We start from the raw sequence: 13,586 nt of genomic DNA, 5'->3' as shown, positions 1-13,586 counted from the left end.
CTTTGACACAGGTCCTCATGCATGCTAGGCATATGAACTATCACTGAACAGCACCCAAGCCCACAAGTCATCACAAACTTGTTGAGTACCTATCGTGCTGAGTGGGGTGCAAAGAGGAATTAAATATTGTTTCTGGCTTTAAGGAACATTAAACTTGGTCTCATGAGTGATGGTAAGAAATTAGTAGGGAATATAGATCCTAACAAAGCAGCAAGCCTAGAGTTTACGTTAGCAGAATAAATCCTTTTCTTTATGAATAGTTCACAGTAAAAGTGTAAACAAATGGCAGACAGAGCTTAAAAGGGGACCAGTCTTTTCACTCAGCTGTAAGGGCTTCAGAATCCATCATTAGAGACAAATGACTGACATGTTAATTATAAATCATTCTTATCTATTCATACATCCATCTCTTAATGACTATATTTGGCTTATATGGAGAATGATACCTCTTCTACATGTATTATGACATATTTTATTTTATTTTATTTTTTAATTTTTATTTATTTTTTATTGTGAAAATACTGTACAGAGGGGTTACAATTACATGGGCAAGATAATGAGTACATTTCTTATCAAGCATTGTAGCCTCCTCCTTTGTTTCCCCTTCCCATCCCTTCCCATCCTCCCCCAGCCCCCCCACCCAATCCTCCCCGCCCTCCCTCACCCCCCCCCCACCAAAGTTGTAAAGTTCGTTTTTGACATAACGACTTGTACATCTCATTGTTGCAATGGGTCCACCTGTATCCCTATTTAAATGATTTGTTTTTCCCCTTCCCCTCCACAAATTATACTGACATCAAATACAGTGAAAGCAGGGGTTATACTGTGGAGGAGGGACATACAAAGCAACAAAGAAATAATCTTATAAATGCGTTAGAAACAATTCCATGAAAGAAAAAAGAACATTTGAATACATATCTTAGGGTTCATTTCCCTAACATCACCTTAGTGGTTGTATACCCATTTCCTGGGGACTATGAAAAATGTTAAGCAGTTGTTATTGGGTATAAGCAACGGGGGGCGGGGGAGAAGAAAAGAAAAAGTAATGAATTCAGAAACCTAGGAAAATACTTACTCTCCACTATCGCACTTATGTAGTAGTTGAGGATCTCCACTAACTGCTCAGCCCCACGGTCCATGTACATGGCTGTGCTGAACTTCTCAGTCATTGCAGTAAAACCTGTAATAAAAAGGCAGCTGGCTTTTGACTGCTTTGGAGGAGTCACCTTCTCTGGAGCCAGAGAAAGTTATCTTGGAGAGCAGTGATATTTTAAGAAGCACCAGAGTTTCTTCATGTTCTCTGTGGCTGATCATGTGTTAAACAGACAATCTCCTCCATCTGTGTTTATTATTTTAGGGGACAGGGAAAGAAATTCCTGCCAGATTCTCAACTTATATAGTGATAACTGAAATTCCATTTGGAATAGAAAGCTTCATTCCAGGATAATAAAAATACACAATTTTCAAGATTTCCTTAAAAAGGTAGAAGTTTACTGTTGAGATGTAATTTGCTAGGGAGATCAATTCCTAAGGTCAGTTTTGTTGGGGACAGGTGTGGGACTTGGGAGATGAAGCCATGAACTACACTACAAGGACACAGAAGCATGAAGTCCCTGGTGTGAGACTTGGGCATCTTTAGAGAACAGCCCATAACTGGAAGATGGGGGAGAGGCAGGAGAGAACCTGTGTTCTCAGTAGAGCTTGAAAAGGGCATCCCAACTTTGCAATAAGGTTCTGCATGTGAATTCTTGTACCAGCATGCTGCCTGCTCATGTTAAACAAACAACCCTTTTGCACTTGCCTGAAATATCAACAAACATTAGGACTCCATCAAAATATTTCACCGAGGGTCGCTCTGGAGTGAAATCACCATAGACTATGAGGTCTGGTAAGTGAGCTGCTATTCTGACGATTGCTCGGTCCTCTAATTCTTCTTGTTGACTGCTCATATTCAAGGCAAATGACTTAAATGACTGGAAGCAGTTTCCAAGTAAGTCTTCTAGAAACAAAAATATATTTGCTCACTTTCCTCTTTCTTTTTTGCACCATTTGTTTTAACCGTAGGTTGTTTATTTAAGTTGGTTGAATAGTGATAATGTGAGAGAAAGTGAGTAACACTTCAAAAAGATCACTTTTCTGTACAGAGGGGAAATAACCTTAACAGAGTGACCTTCTAGCCCTGGGCAGCCATTTCAACATGAGCACCACTACCAAGGACATGTAATGGGCTAGTCCATTTCCATAAAGTTCCAGGTAAGCCCTCATCCCACTGGAAGACCTGCTGTGGAAAGGCCAGCAGCTCTGTCCACTCAGGCCAGACTCCTTTCCCTTCTAGCTTCCCATTTCCTTGTTCCTCTCACCCTTTTAATGTTTTATCTCTTTTCTTAAAAATTAAAATGTAGATGTGAGTTATGTGTGCATACTTATATGTATTTATAGGTGGATATTAGACTATATAAAAGAGGTTAAGTATTTTAAGGTTTAATGTTAACTATAGAGATAATTGAATAGAGTGAGAAGAGGTGTGGCCATGGGTGTGTATAAAGTAGGGAAAGGTAGGCATTAAAGCTGTAAGTGGAAGGAAATGTTGAAATTTCAGTTTGCTGCCCAGTTAGTTCTGAGAAAAGTAGGGTTACCTAAGGTACTCCTTTAGTCACTGAGGATAATTAAATGTTCATGTCTAAATGTGGTAACATTGCTAGCTTCTTCAGAGCAAGCCAAGTTTCTGCAATAGGTAGTACAAAAAAAACAATTACACACACACATCCATATTTCTGTTATTTTTGGTTCTGATCAGCAGGGAAAAAGTGCTCATTTCAAGCAGACATAGGTCATATTAGGACACATTAATATTAAAAGGAAAAAAGTAAGGTAGCCACATATTCCTTAGATTGAAGGAAAGTATTTTAAAAAATTAGTGAATCTTGACTGGAACTGGTTTTTTTCAAGTAATTTCCCAGAACAGGAAAAGAGTACTTTTTATATGTACTCTAGGCCTGTTAGAAAACATGGAATTGTTCATTTGGTCACACATGCAGGACTCTATAAGAAGAGCAATATAGTAGCCATGAAAGGAATGGGTACTATTCAAATACCTCACAAATGTTACCAAGGCCAAACTGGGAAAGTCTATAATGTTATCCTGTTGTCATTGCTATGAATAAGTTTAAGGAAAGATTCTTGCCAAGAAAATCATTGTGCTAATTGAGCATACTAAGTACTCTTAAGAGCCAAGATAGCTTCCTAATACTGGTGAAGGAAAATGATCTGAAAATAAAGTCAAAGAGAAAGGAACTTGAACTTGAGTGTACTTGAAGACCAGCCTGCTCCACCCGAAGAAGCATACTTCATGTGAACCAACAGAAAGGAGCCTGAGCTGCTAATGATCTTTCCCTGAGACTTGTGGCAAAAGAGATAAAAAAAGACCACTGGGCAGTAAAATAAAGGTAGGGAAACATGACAAACTTGAAAATTTATAGAAATGTATAGAAACCTGTAAAAACAAGTACTACATGCTAGAAACTAGATAACCTTCATAAGGAAATCTGGGGTTTTGGCATGTAGTAGGTATATGTGCTAAGGCCTGGACAGTAAAAAAAAAAAAAAGAAAACAAATTAAGTCTAGAGGATAATTTCAACATTATTGAGATTACAGAAATTAATACAAGAGGGAAAAAGGACAAAACTTAGAATATCCTCACCAACTCTTCTGTCTTCTCCACCATGGAGAATTAAAAAATATAAAAATGTGGGTAAAAATTGAATAAAGCATTCAGGCATTTTGTTTATGTATTTATTTTCTGGCAACACTGGGGTTTGAACTCAGTGCTTGCTAGGTATGCACTCTTACACTGAGATGCTCCTCTAGTCCCTTTTGTGTTGGTTACTTTTACATATAGAGACTTGTTTCTTGCCTGGGCACATTCCTGGGCTGAGATCTGCTTATTTTAGATTTCTTATCATCTCCAAAATGATAGACACAAACTACTACACCCAGCTATTGGTTAAGAAGGAATTCAGGAACTTTTCTGTCCAGTCTGGTCTCAAACTTTGATCCTTCCAATCTCACCCATCCAATCTCAGTGTGAGCCACCAGGGCTTGACTTAACACCCAATGATTTTAAATAAATCCAAGTAGTCCGGCTAGGAATATGGTTTAGTGGTAGAGTGCTTGCCTAGCATGAATGAAGCCCTAGGTTTGATTCCTCAGTACCACAAAACAAAAAAAGCCAGAAGTGGCACTGTGACTCAAGTGGTAGAGTGCTAGCTTTGAGCAAAAGAAGCTCAGGGACAGTGCCAAGCCCCTGAATTCAAGCCCCAGGACTGGCAAAATGAAAACAAACAATTCAAGTAGCTACTCTTAGACAACTGACATTCACAAACATAATAACTGACAAATATTATCTTAAATAATGATCACTAGTCTTAAGTAATAAGAGCAAAGGATGGGCTAGAAAACCTCAGCTTGTCTTCTAAATTTCTTCTAATTTGCTAAATGTAGTTTAAGCAGTGTCGTATTAGTGCATATAACAACAGACAGTGAGACAGGCTGTTTCTCTCAGATGATGTGAAGAGGGTAAGTTCCACCACTGCAGTCACATGGACAAACAACATCCATAAAGGATGCAAAGTTCAACATTTCCTGGCTAAATCTGGGTCTCATCTATGCCTTTCACAATTCAGCAGGATGGAATCATTTATAACTTCCTTGAGGCTTGGTAAGCAAAAAGGTTTGCATTCCCTGTACATATGGGGTGACTAGTGGGCCCTCAGGGTATATGCCACGTGGCATATTTTCTGAATCATCTGCTCTTCCAAATTGCAAAAAATAGTTAACATTGTGATTCCAGAAAATACAGCCTGGTGAATATAACATTATCAGTCAAGATTATCTAGATTGTGCTTCATTAACAAAACTAAAATTTCAGTGGCTTGCCATAACAAAAGCTTACTTCTTGATCATGTTGCCTGCCATTGTAGGTTGGCTGAGACTGTCTTCTGTTGCTGCATTTCACTCTGACAATACAGACAGGGGCATTCTGATGGCCAAGGCTACAGGGAAAAAGGATGCAATGGAATGGACTCATTTGTCTGGCAGAAGTTACATATTTACTTTTCCCCATGACAGTGACTAAAGCTGTTATTACAAAGATGTATAATTTGAAGAAGGGCTCAAGTATATGGGGAAGTACAATCTTACTGTGTGTAAAACAAAAGAGAGTTGGAATATTGGTGGCAGCCTTAATGGTTACCATATGATAATATGTGAGCTTTTACTTTAACAAGAAGTGATTTAAACAAGTAAGCTGGATTCTGACCAAGAACAAGCTAACCTTTCTTCTTCCTCTTCCTCATTTTCTTCCTCCTCCTCCTCTCCTTTTCCTCTTCTTCCTCCTATTACTTCATTTTTTCCTCTTTCTCTTGATAAGGCTTATTTTTTGGAAGACTTTTGAAATTTCAAATCCACAAAATATTACAAACTATATCTTGACTTAACAAGGCCTACTTCCTGAAATTTTGATATCCTTTTGAATAAAGTGGCAAGTGATAGAAATGAGGAAACTAATATTAGATGATTAACAGGAAATTATATTAAATGAGTGGTCCCATGTCAATTCAGGCTGGGAGATTTTTGACCAAGATACAGACATTATGGAAAGCAGTGTGGAACTTCCTCAAGAAATTGAAAATAGAGCTTACTTCTAGGCCTATATCCAAAGGAAATGTAGGAAATGAAATCAGGATGTGGGAGAGACATCTGCACTCCTATATTTCTTCAGCAGTACTCAAAACAGCCAAGCTATGAAATCAACATAAGTACCCACAATGAAAGAAAATGTGGTAAATATAGTAATACACACACACACACACACACACACACACACACACACACACACACACACACACACACACACACGATGGATTACTAGTCAACTTTAAAAAAGAAGAAAATTTTATCATTTGAGACAACATGTATTAATCTGGAGAATGTCACTGCAAGATGTCCCCCACTCACATGTGGAATCTAAAAATAATGAACTCAAAGAGGCAGAGAGTATACTGGTGGTTGCCAAGGGCTGAGTGAGCTGGGAGAATAAGATGTTGGCCACAAAATACAGTTTTAATGAGAATGAATGAATGGAGATCTATTGTACAGCACAACAACTATAGTTCAATACTTATGTATACTTGAAAATTGCTAAATCAACCTAAAAAACATTGTATTTTTCATTTATCTGTCTATAGCTGATTAATTTTTTGACATAAGGTGCTACTTGGTAGTCCACACTGGATTGGAACTCCCCTCCCAGCCACTCTTTTCCCTATCCCTGCCTCCTTCTTCTACTTCTAGTGATAATGTCTCACTATGCAGCCCAGGCTTAAATGTTAACACACACACACACACACATTTTTTTTGTCAGCTATGGGGTTTGAACTCAGGGCCTGGTGCTCTCCCTGAGCTTTTTTGCTCCAAGCTAGCACTCTACCTCTTTTTTTTTGGAGGTCCGGTCGTGGGGCCTGAACTCTGGGCCTGGGCGCTGTCCCTCAGCTCTTCAGCTCAAGGCTAGCGCTCTACCACTTGAGCCACAGTGCCACTTCTGGCTTTTTTTTTTCTTTTTGCTTATGTGGTGCTGGGGAATTGAACCCAGGGCCTCATGCATTGCAAGGCAAGCACTCTACCACTGAGCCATCTTCCCAGCCTGCACTCTACCTCTTGATCCACAGTGCCACTTCCATTTTAATTAGAGTTAAGAGTCTCATGGGGACTTTTCTGCTCAGGCTGGCTTTGAATCATAATCCTTAGATCTCAGTCTCCTGAGTAACTAGGATTAGAGGCATGAGCCACCAGCACCCAGCTACACACACATCTTAATCAACTGAATCACAAGAAATTTCAGAAGAATAAATGAAAAGTGCTACATTTACGATTTTTTAAAAAATCAAATGCAGCCAGGTATCGGTGGCTCATGCCTGTAATTCTAGCTAATCAAAAGGCTGAGATCTGAGGATCGCGGTTGAAGGCTAGCTCTGGCAGGAAAGTCCTTGAGATTCTTATCTCCAATTCATCACCAGAAAACCAGAAGTGGCATTGTGGCTCAAGTGGTAGAGTGCTAGCCTTGAGCTGAAGAGTTGAGGGACAGCGCCAAGGCCCAGAGTTCAAGCCCTACCACCGACAAAAAAAAAAAAAAAAAGCAAATGCATAAACATATGTTGTCAAAATGGGATTCACTGAAAATTAATGTTATTTTTAAGAATAATAAATTAATAAAAATTTAAGAAATTAATGCTATTTTAATAATTTCTATTGAAGGATAACATACAGAAAATGCACAAATCTTATGGGTACAACTTAGGTATTTATCAAGTAAACAATGTCACTCAGAGAGGGAAGAGGACATTACCAGAACTCTAGAAGTCCTTCTCATGCTTCCTCTTTTAGAGTCAGAGTATTGCTATGTAACCAAGGCTGGCCTTGATTCTGGAGCCTCATGTTCTGGTGTCAATTAAGAGGAAAGCATCTGTGGGCATGCTGGAGAACTACAGGTATGCACTGCCATTCCACGCTTTCTCATGCCATCTCTGTTACCTTCCCTATTTCCTCAAGGTAACCTCTCTCCTGACTTCTTAAACCATGTATCATCTTTACGAGTTTTTTATTTTGGGGGGTCCGGTTGTGGGGACTGAACTCTGGGCCTGGGCGCTGTCCCTCAGCTCTTCAGCTCAAGACTAGTGCTCTACCACTTGAGCCACAGCGCCACTTCCGGCTTTTTTCTTATGTGGTGCTGAGGAATCGAACTAAGGGCCTCGAGCATGCAAGGCAAGTGCTCTACCACTGAGCCACTTTCCCAGCCCCATCTTTACCAGTTTTTGATTTATATAAGTAGAAAGTATTTCTTTGTGTGTGTGTGTATGTGTGTGTGTGTTTGTTTGTTTTTGGTCCGGTCGTGAGGCCTGAACTCTGGGCCTGGGCGCTGTCTCTCAGCTCTTCAGCTCAAGGCTAGCGCTCTACCACAGCGCCACTTCCAGCTTTTTTCTTTTTGCTTATGTGGTGTTGAGGAATCGAAACCAGGGCCTCAGGCATGCGAGGCAAGAGCTCTACCACTGAGGCACCTTCCCAGTCCTAAGTAGAAAGTATTTCTGTCTTTGGTTTCTTTCCTCAAGTGTTTGTGATAGACATTTATGTTATTGTGCATATATGAATATTTGTTTTCAGTGCTGTAGAGTATTCTACCACATGATTATACTATATGGAATTTATCCCTTTACCACTGATCAGTGGGTTTTCCAGTTTTCAGCTATTAGGAACAATTCTTCCTAGAACATTCTTGTGTGCATCATTTGGTAAACATGTATTTCTTTTGGATGTATTCCTAAAACTGAAAATTCCTAAAACTGAAATACACATACATATGTATATATGTATGTGTAGTCCCAGGCTGGCCTCAGACTCATGATCATTTTTCCTCAGTCCCCTGATTGCTAGAATTAGTCACGTGTCATGATGCCTAGCTTATATTGAATTTTAATATATCTTTTTCTTTAACCAGGTGTATATACATGTGCATGTCTGTTATGTGTAAACATACAATATTGACAACTCAGGATGCTGAAACAGGAAGATAGAAAGTTAAAGGCCACCTTGCATTTCCTATTAAGACCCTGTTTCAAAACCAAGACAAATAGAGTGATGTAATCCCAGCATTTACGAGGCTGATGTAGCAGAATCACAAGTTGAAGCTAGCTTGGGCTATTGAGACCCTGTCTCAATAGGAATGAACCAACCAGTATATCTGCTTCTTTTTGAAGCTGGAGAGCTAATCTGGAATTTTGCATGCTAGGTATATACTGTATTATTGACTTACATCCCATGCCGGTATTGTAATACATTTTGCCAAACAGCTTTCCAAAGCAGGTATGAGGGCATGGTGTGCGAGTTCAGTGTTCAAATCTGATCCAGAAGATTTGGTTCAGTCTGCTTACTTTATTTGAAGTTCATGGACTGTGAAAGATGATGGATAAGAGATTGGAAATGTTGGGCCCAGAGATGATGATATTAACATTAAAATTGTAGCTACCTTCACATTTTGGAGTGAATTGTGGAAGTAGTAGGGTAGAAGATCAGGTCCCCTGGCAAAGTCTACTATGCATTTTTGCAGCCAACAAACCTTCCTTACATTGTCCTTGATGTAAGAGGATTAGGTTTAGCTAAGCCACAATAAAATTCAAAGGAGGAATGAAAAGAGAAAATAAAAAGCTAGATATCTTGGTACATATCTATAGTCAGCCCATGTGAGGCTAAGGCAGAAGGATCGTAAGTTCGAAGCCAGTATAGGCTACATAGTGAGAGCCTGTTTCTAAAAATAATATAAAGGGCTAGGGGATAGTAGCTCTGAGACTTGGGCTCAAATCTCACTACTGCCTAGGAGAGGAAAAAAACCCAGAAAATTCACGTGTTACAGTGTCAAGATTGAGTTTGTAAAACAAAAACAAAAACAAAAAACAAAAAAACAAAGCAGCCCACAATGCTTTTCTAGGAATGGATACTCTGCAAAGAGTTCAAGAAATGTAACGAATACCATAGATCAGACATTAGACTCCACAGAGTGAACAGAGTATAGTTCTAGTCTTCTCCCCTGCCTGCCAGCTTGCTGGCTATCTCGACTTTGGTCCCATTGATCAGCACTTGTAAGATTGCTAGGTTTAGTAACTAAACATATAGTCTGCCTAGTTAAACTTGTATTTCAAATGATTTATTGTAAATATATTATGAACCCTCCAGTCTTGACAATATCATACTCTCCTTACATGATGCACGTTATAGATCATTTTGCTTAAGCTTTAGCACTACATAGAAAGTGATTCAATTAATTTGTTTCTGCTGAAGGATCAACTAGGATCAATGACTGAACAACATAAAAGTGATCATTTCATCTGAGCTTTCCCAGGAAATATTGCACAACCATCTGTTTGCAGAGTTACAGGTGATTCTCCTAGTTAGTGGGAAAATAAATGATTGCAAAGATTTTGTTGTTTTAAATAAAGTAATTTGAGAACCTGGAAAGATTTCTTCTGTTGTGATTAAGCAAGGAAAGTAGATGCATTTTGAAATTAAGGTTACAAATACAGGAGTGAAACTAGAACAAAATGATTTGTTTGTGGGCTTAAAAGGCAGGAATATCTTAAGTGTGGGAAATGGTGGTGCATGTCTGTAATCCCAGAATGCAGTAGGCTGAGGCAGGAAGGAGGCTTGTAAACCTGGCTATGTGGTGATAATCTATCTCAGAAAGAAAGAAAGGAAGAAGAAAGACAGGTAAGAAGGAAAAAAGGGAGGAAGGGAGGGAGGAGAAGAAGTAGGGAGGAAGGGAAAACCTGGGAGTTTTTCTTCTGACTATACATAAGGGAGAGATTAAAGATAGAAACTATCTCTAATAAGTAGGAAAGGATAAACATGACAGGCATAGAAATACGTGTGTCAGGTGCTGGTGTGTCAGGCCTGTAATCCTAGCGTTGCAGGAGGCTAAGATCTGAGGATCATGATTTGAAGCCAGCCAGGGCAGAAAAGTCCCTGTGAGATTCTTATCTTCAATTAACCAATTAAAAAACATAAGTGGAGCTGTGGCTTAAAGTGATAGAGCACTAGCCTTGAGCTAAAGAGCTCAAGGGCAGCGCCCAGGTCCTGAATTTAAGCCTCACAACTGACAAAAACAAAAACCATTTAAGTTTGAACCTTAACATCTAGTTCAAGGCTTTCCTCTGAAGTCCAGTATCTGTCATACTAGATGGTGACTCTCATTTTTAGCTCTGTGTCCATTCCTTCTACTGATGCTGCTACTTCAACATACCTCTTTTCTCCAAGGCTGAGGAAAAGTGAGAGCCTAGATTAGGGGCTGGATCTCTCAGGAATGCAGAAAATAAGAAACTTGGATATTATTCTGAATCCACCAGAAATGCTGTGCCTGTCCATAGCAGACCCATAAAAATGACAGTTTTGTCTAAAAGCCGTTTTCCAGGCCACACCCTCACCAGTGTATTGTTTCATGGGCACTGACTATGCTTCTGATTGGTTGGCACACCTTCCCCTCCCCCCACCATTCTGTGAGGCCTACTGCTCTTCTAGGACTGGCTCAGGTTAGGTTCTTTGCTGGACATGCAGTGTTAGGGGAGATTGATATGACCCTCAAAGCAGTTCACACAACTATTTTGTTCACCATAAGAAAGGTGACTGAAATTTGCCATTGTTGATTGGTGATTATCATAAAGATAAAGACAAGTGCCATCAAGCACCTAATTTTAGTTAATATAGTAGACTGTTGTCTGTGGTTAAGAGGTTCCTGTTGCCTACCATAAGCTGAAAGTGTTAATGGACAATTACAGAAATAAACATGTCATAGCTTTTAAATTGTGTTTCTGAATAGTATGATGAATGCTCATGTCAACCTTTTCTACTCTATTTAGAACATAAGTTATCCATTGGTCTGGTGTATCCACTTATACAGGCTGCTTACTCTACAGCAGATGAGATAGACCAAATATAGGTAACTTTTATTATAGTATGTTTGTTGCTATCATTCTCATCTGTTCTACTATTGCTCAAGATGCATTAGTTTATAAAGTAGGCAATGTCAGAGGTGTGGATGTTTTGGGAACATAGTATGGATAGGGCTAGGGCTTGTATTATGTGTGATTTCAGGATCCACTGGGGACCTTGGAAGATCTGGTAAGGGGACTCTACTGTTGTGATTATGGCTCTGCTAGGACTATAAAAATGACCAGAACTGGATTTTTTTTTGCCCATCCTGGGGTTTGTACTCAGGACCTAGGTGCTGTCCCTGAGCCTCTTTGTGCTCAAGGCTAGCACATTACCATTTGAGACACAGTGCCACTTCTGGCTTTTTTGAGTAGTTTATTGGAGATAAGAGACTCATGGGGACTTTTCTACCTAGGATGGCTTTGAATAATGAACCTCAGATGTCAAGGCTCCTGAGTAGCTAGGATTACAGGTGTGAGTCACAGGTGCCCGGCTTGAGCTGGCTTTTTGTTGGTTAATTGGAGATGAAGTCTTATGGACTTTTCTGCCAGGGCTTGTTTCAAACCTCAATTCTACCTTCCTGAATAGTTAGAATTATACACATGAGTCATGGGTGCCCAGGCAATTTCAGAGATAAGTGTGTGTGTGTGGTAAATTTTTGTTTTCTCAGAGAACTGAGCTCAAGGCCTTGTATTTGCTAAGCAGGCACTCTGCCATTGATCTACATCCTCAATCCATGTTTTTTCCACGTAAGGACTCACTACATAGCTTGATTCATGTCTCCTGAACATTACTATTACAGATGTGCACCACCACTCCTGACCTCAAGTGCATATTTGTGTGTGTGTGTGTGTGTGTGTGTGTGCTGGTACCTGAACTTGAATCTTGTACTCTCCTAAGCTTTTACCCTAGGGTGGTATTCTACCACTAGAGCTATACCTCCAGCTCAGCTTTTTTGCTGATTAATGAAGATACAGTCTTGGTGGACCTTTCTACCTGGACCAGCCTCCTGAGTAGCCAGGTATGTAGGTAGTGCCTGGTTCAAGTGCATACTTCTATTCAACTTGAAACCCAATATGATCCTCAGTTTGAGTCTGAGTTTTCTTAATACAATGTAACACTGGCAATATTTTCATGTTTTTTGTCTATTTTCTTTTATTGTATGGTATTATTTTCTAACAACTTAAATCACATTTAAATTTCCTAGCTGTTTTTACATTTAGCACAACTATTAACAAATATGGGGACATATTTAAAACTTGAATTTAAAAGTCTAACTGAAAACAGATGTAAATATTCTCAAATCTAGCCCATTATTAATCACATTTATTTTGCTGAAATGTTGTAAAGCAGTTTCAAGGGTTAAAAAAAAGGTTAATTAGGTTTTTGAGTGAATTTTCTGGTGTTGGTTATGAAAACTAGGCCTAGAAGTATAACACATTTTATTAAACAAATACCTTAGGAAGCAATCTAGTAGTTGCTGGTGTTTGCTATTTGTTTCATTATAGAAAAGGTCTCTGGTAAATTTTTGCTTTAAGGGAGAGACCAGTGTTTTGAAGTTAATCATTGTTAACATTTAACCTTTCATTATTACTTTAACTTTAAAAAAAGAAATGTTTACAATGGAGAGACAACAGTACTAATGCACCTTGGATCAATATTTTTTGAATGAAAGCCAACCTTGGGAAGCAAGTAAATGCATCTAGATATAAATAGTTTCACTGGTAATTAAGTGGGGCTCTGCATACACAAGAAGTAAGTTTTAGCTGGGTGCTGGTGGCTCACACCTGTAATCCTAGCTACTCAGGAGGCTGAGATCTGAGGATTGAGGTTCAAAGTCAGCCCGGGCAGGAAAGTCCATGAGACTCTTATCTCCAATAAAAAAAACCACTAGAAAACCAGAAGTGGCGCTGTGGCTCAAATAGTAGAGTGCTTACCTTGAGCTGAAGAGCGCAGGGGACAGTGCCCAAGCCCAGAGTTCAAGCCCCTCAACCAACCAAAAAAAAAAAAAAAAAGTATGTTTTCAAGAGAAAAAAATAAGATACCAAACCTAGGG

General features: G+C 39.3%; 1 protein-coding gene across 5 annotated transcripts in view; it reads right to left on the bottom strand.

Annotated features, from left to right (window-relative positions):
* Window positions 1-10,980, bottom strand: part of Adcy10 (adenylate cyclase 10) — an 80,520-nt gene extending 69,540 nt beyond the window's left edge. For 3 of the 5 annotated variants that reach the window (XM_070034150.1, XM_070034154.1, XM_070034153.1), the window contains exons 1-4: window positions 10,845-10,980; window positions 4,953-5,052; window positions 1,802-1,999; window positions 1,076-1,180 (exon numbers count right to left, since the gene is read on the bottom strand). In XM_070034150.1, the coding sequence (XP_069890251.1) occupies window positions 1,076-1,180; window positions 1,802-1,949 (253 nt within the window). In that variant the 5' untranslated portion in view covers window positions 1,950-1,999; window positions 4,953-5,052; window positions 10,845-10,980. The remainder of the gene's footprint in view (window positions 1-1,075; window positions 1,181-1,801; window positions 2,000-4,952; window positions 5,053-10,844) is intronic. The other 2 variants (XM_070034151.1, XM_070034152.1) reach the window with 2 other exon arrangements.
* Between the last annotated feature and the right edge of the window lie 2,606 nt (window positions 10,981-13,586).

This window comes from Dipodomys merriami, unplaced genomic scaffold, assembly GCF_024711535.1.
Source record: "Dipodomys merriami isolate MVZ:Mamm:240054 unplaced genomic scaffold, mDipMer1.0.p SCAF_24, whole genome shotgun sequence".
NCBI lineage: Eukaryota > Metazoa > Chordata > Mammalia > Rodentia > Heteromyidae > Dipodomys > Dipodomys merriami.
The sequence above is the reverse complement of the archived record's forward strand: the minus strand, read 5'-3'. Positions and strand labels throughout refer to the sequence as shown.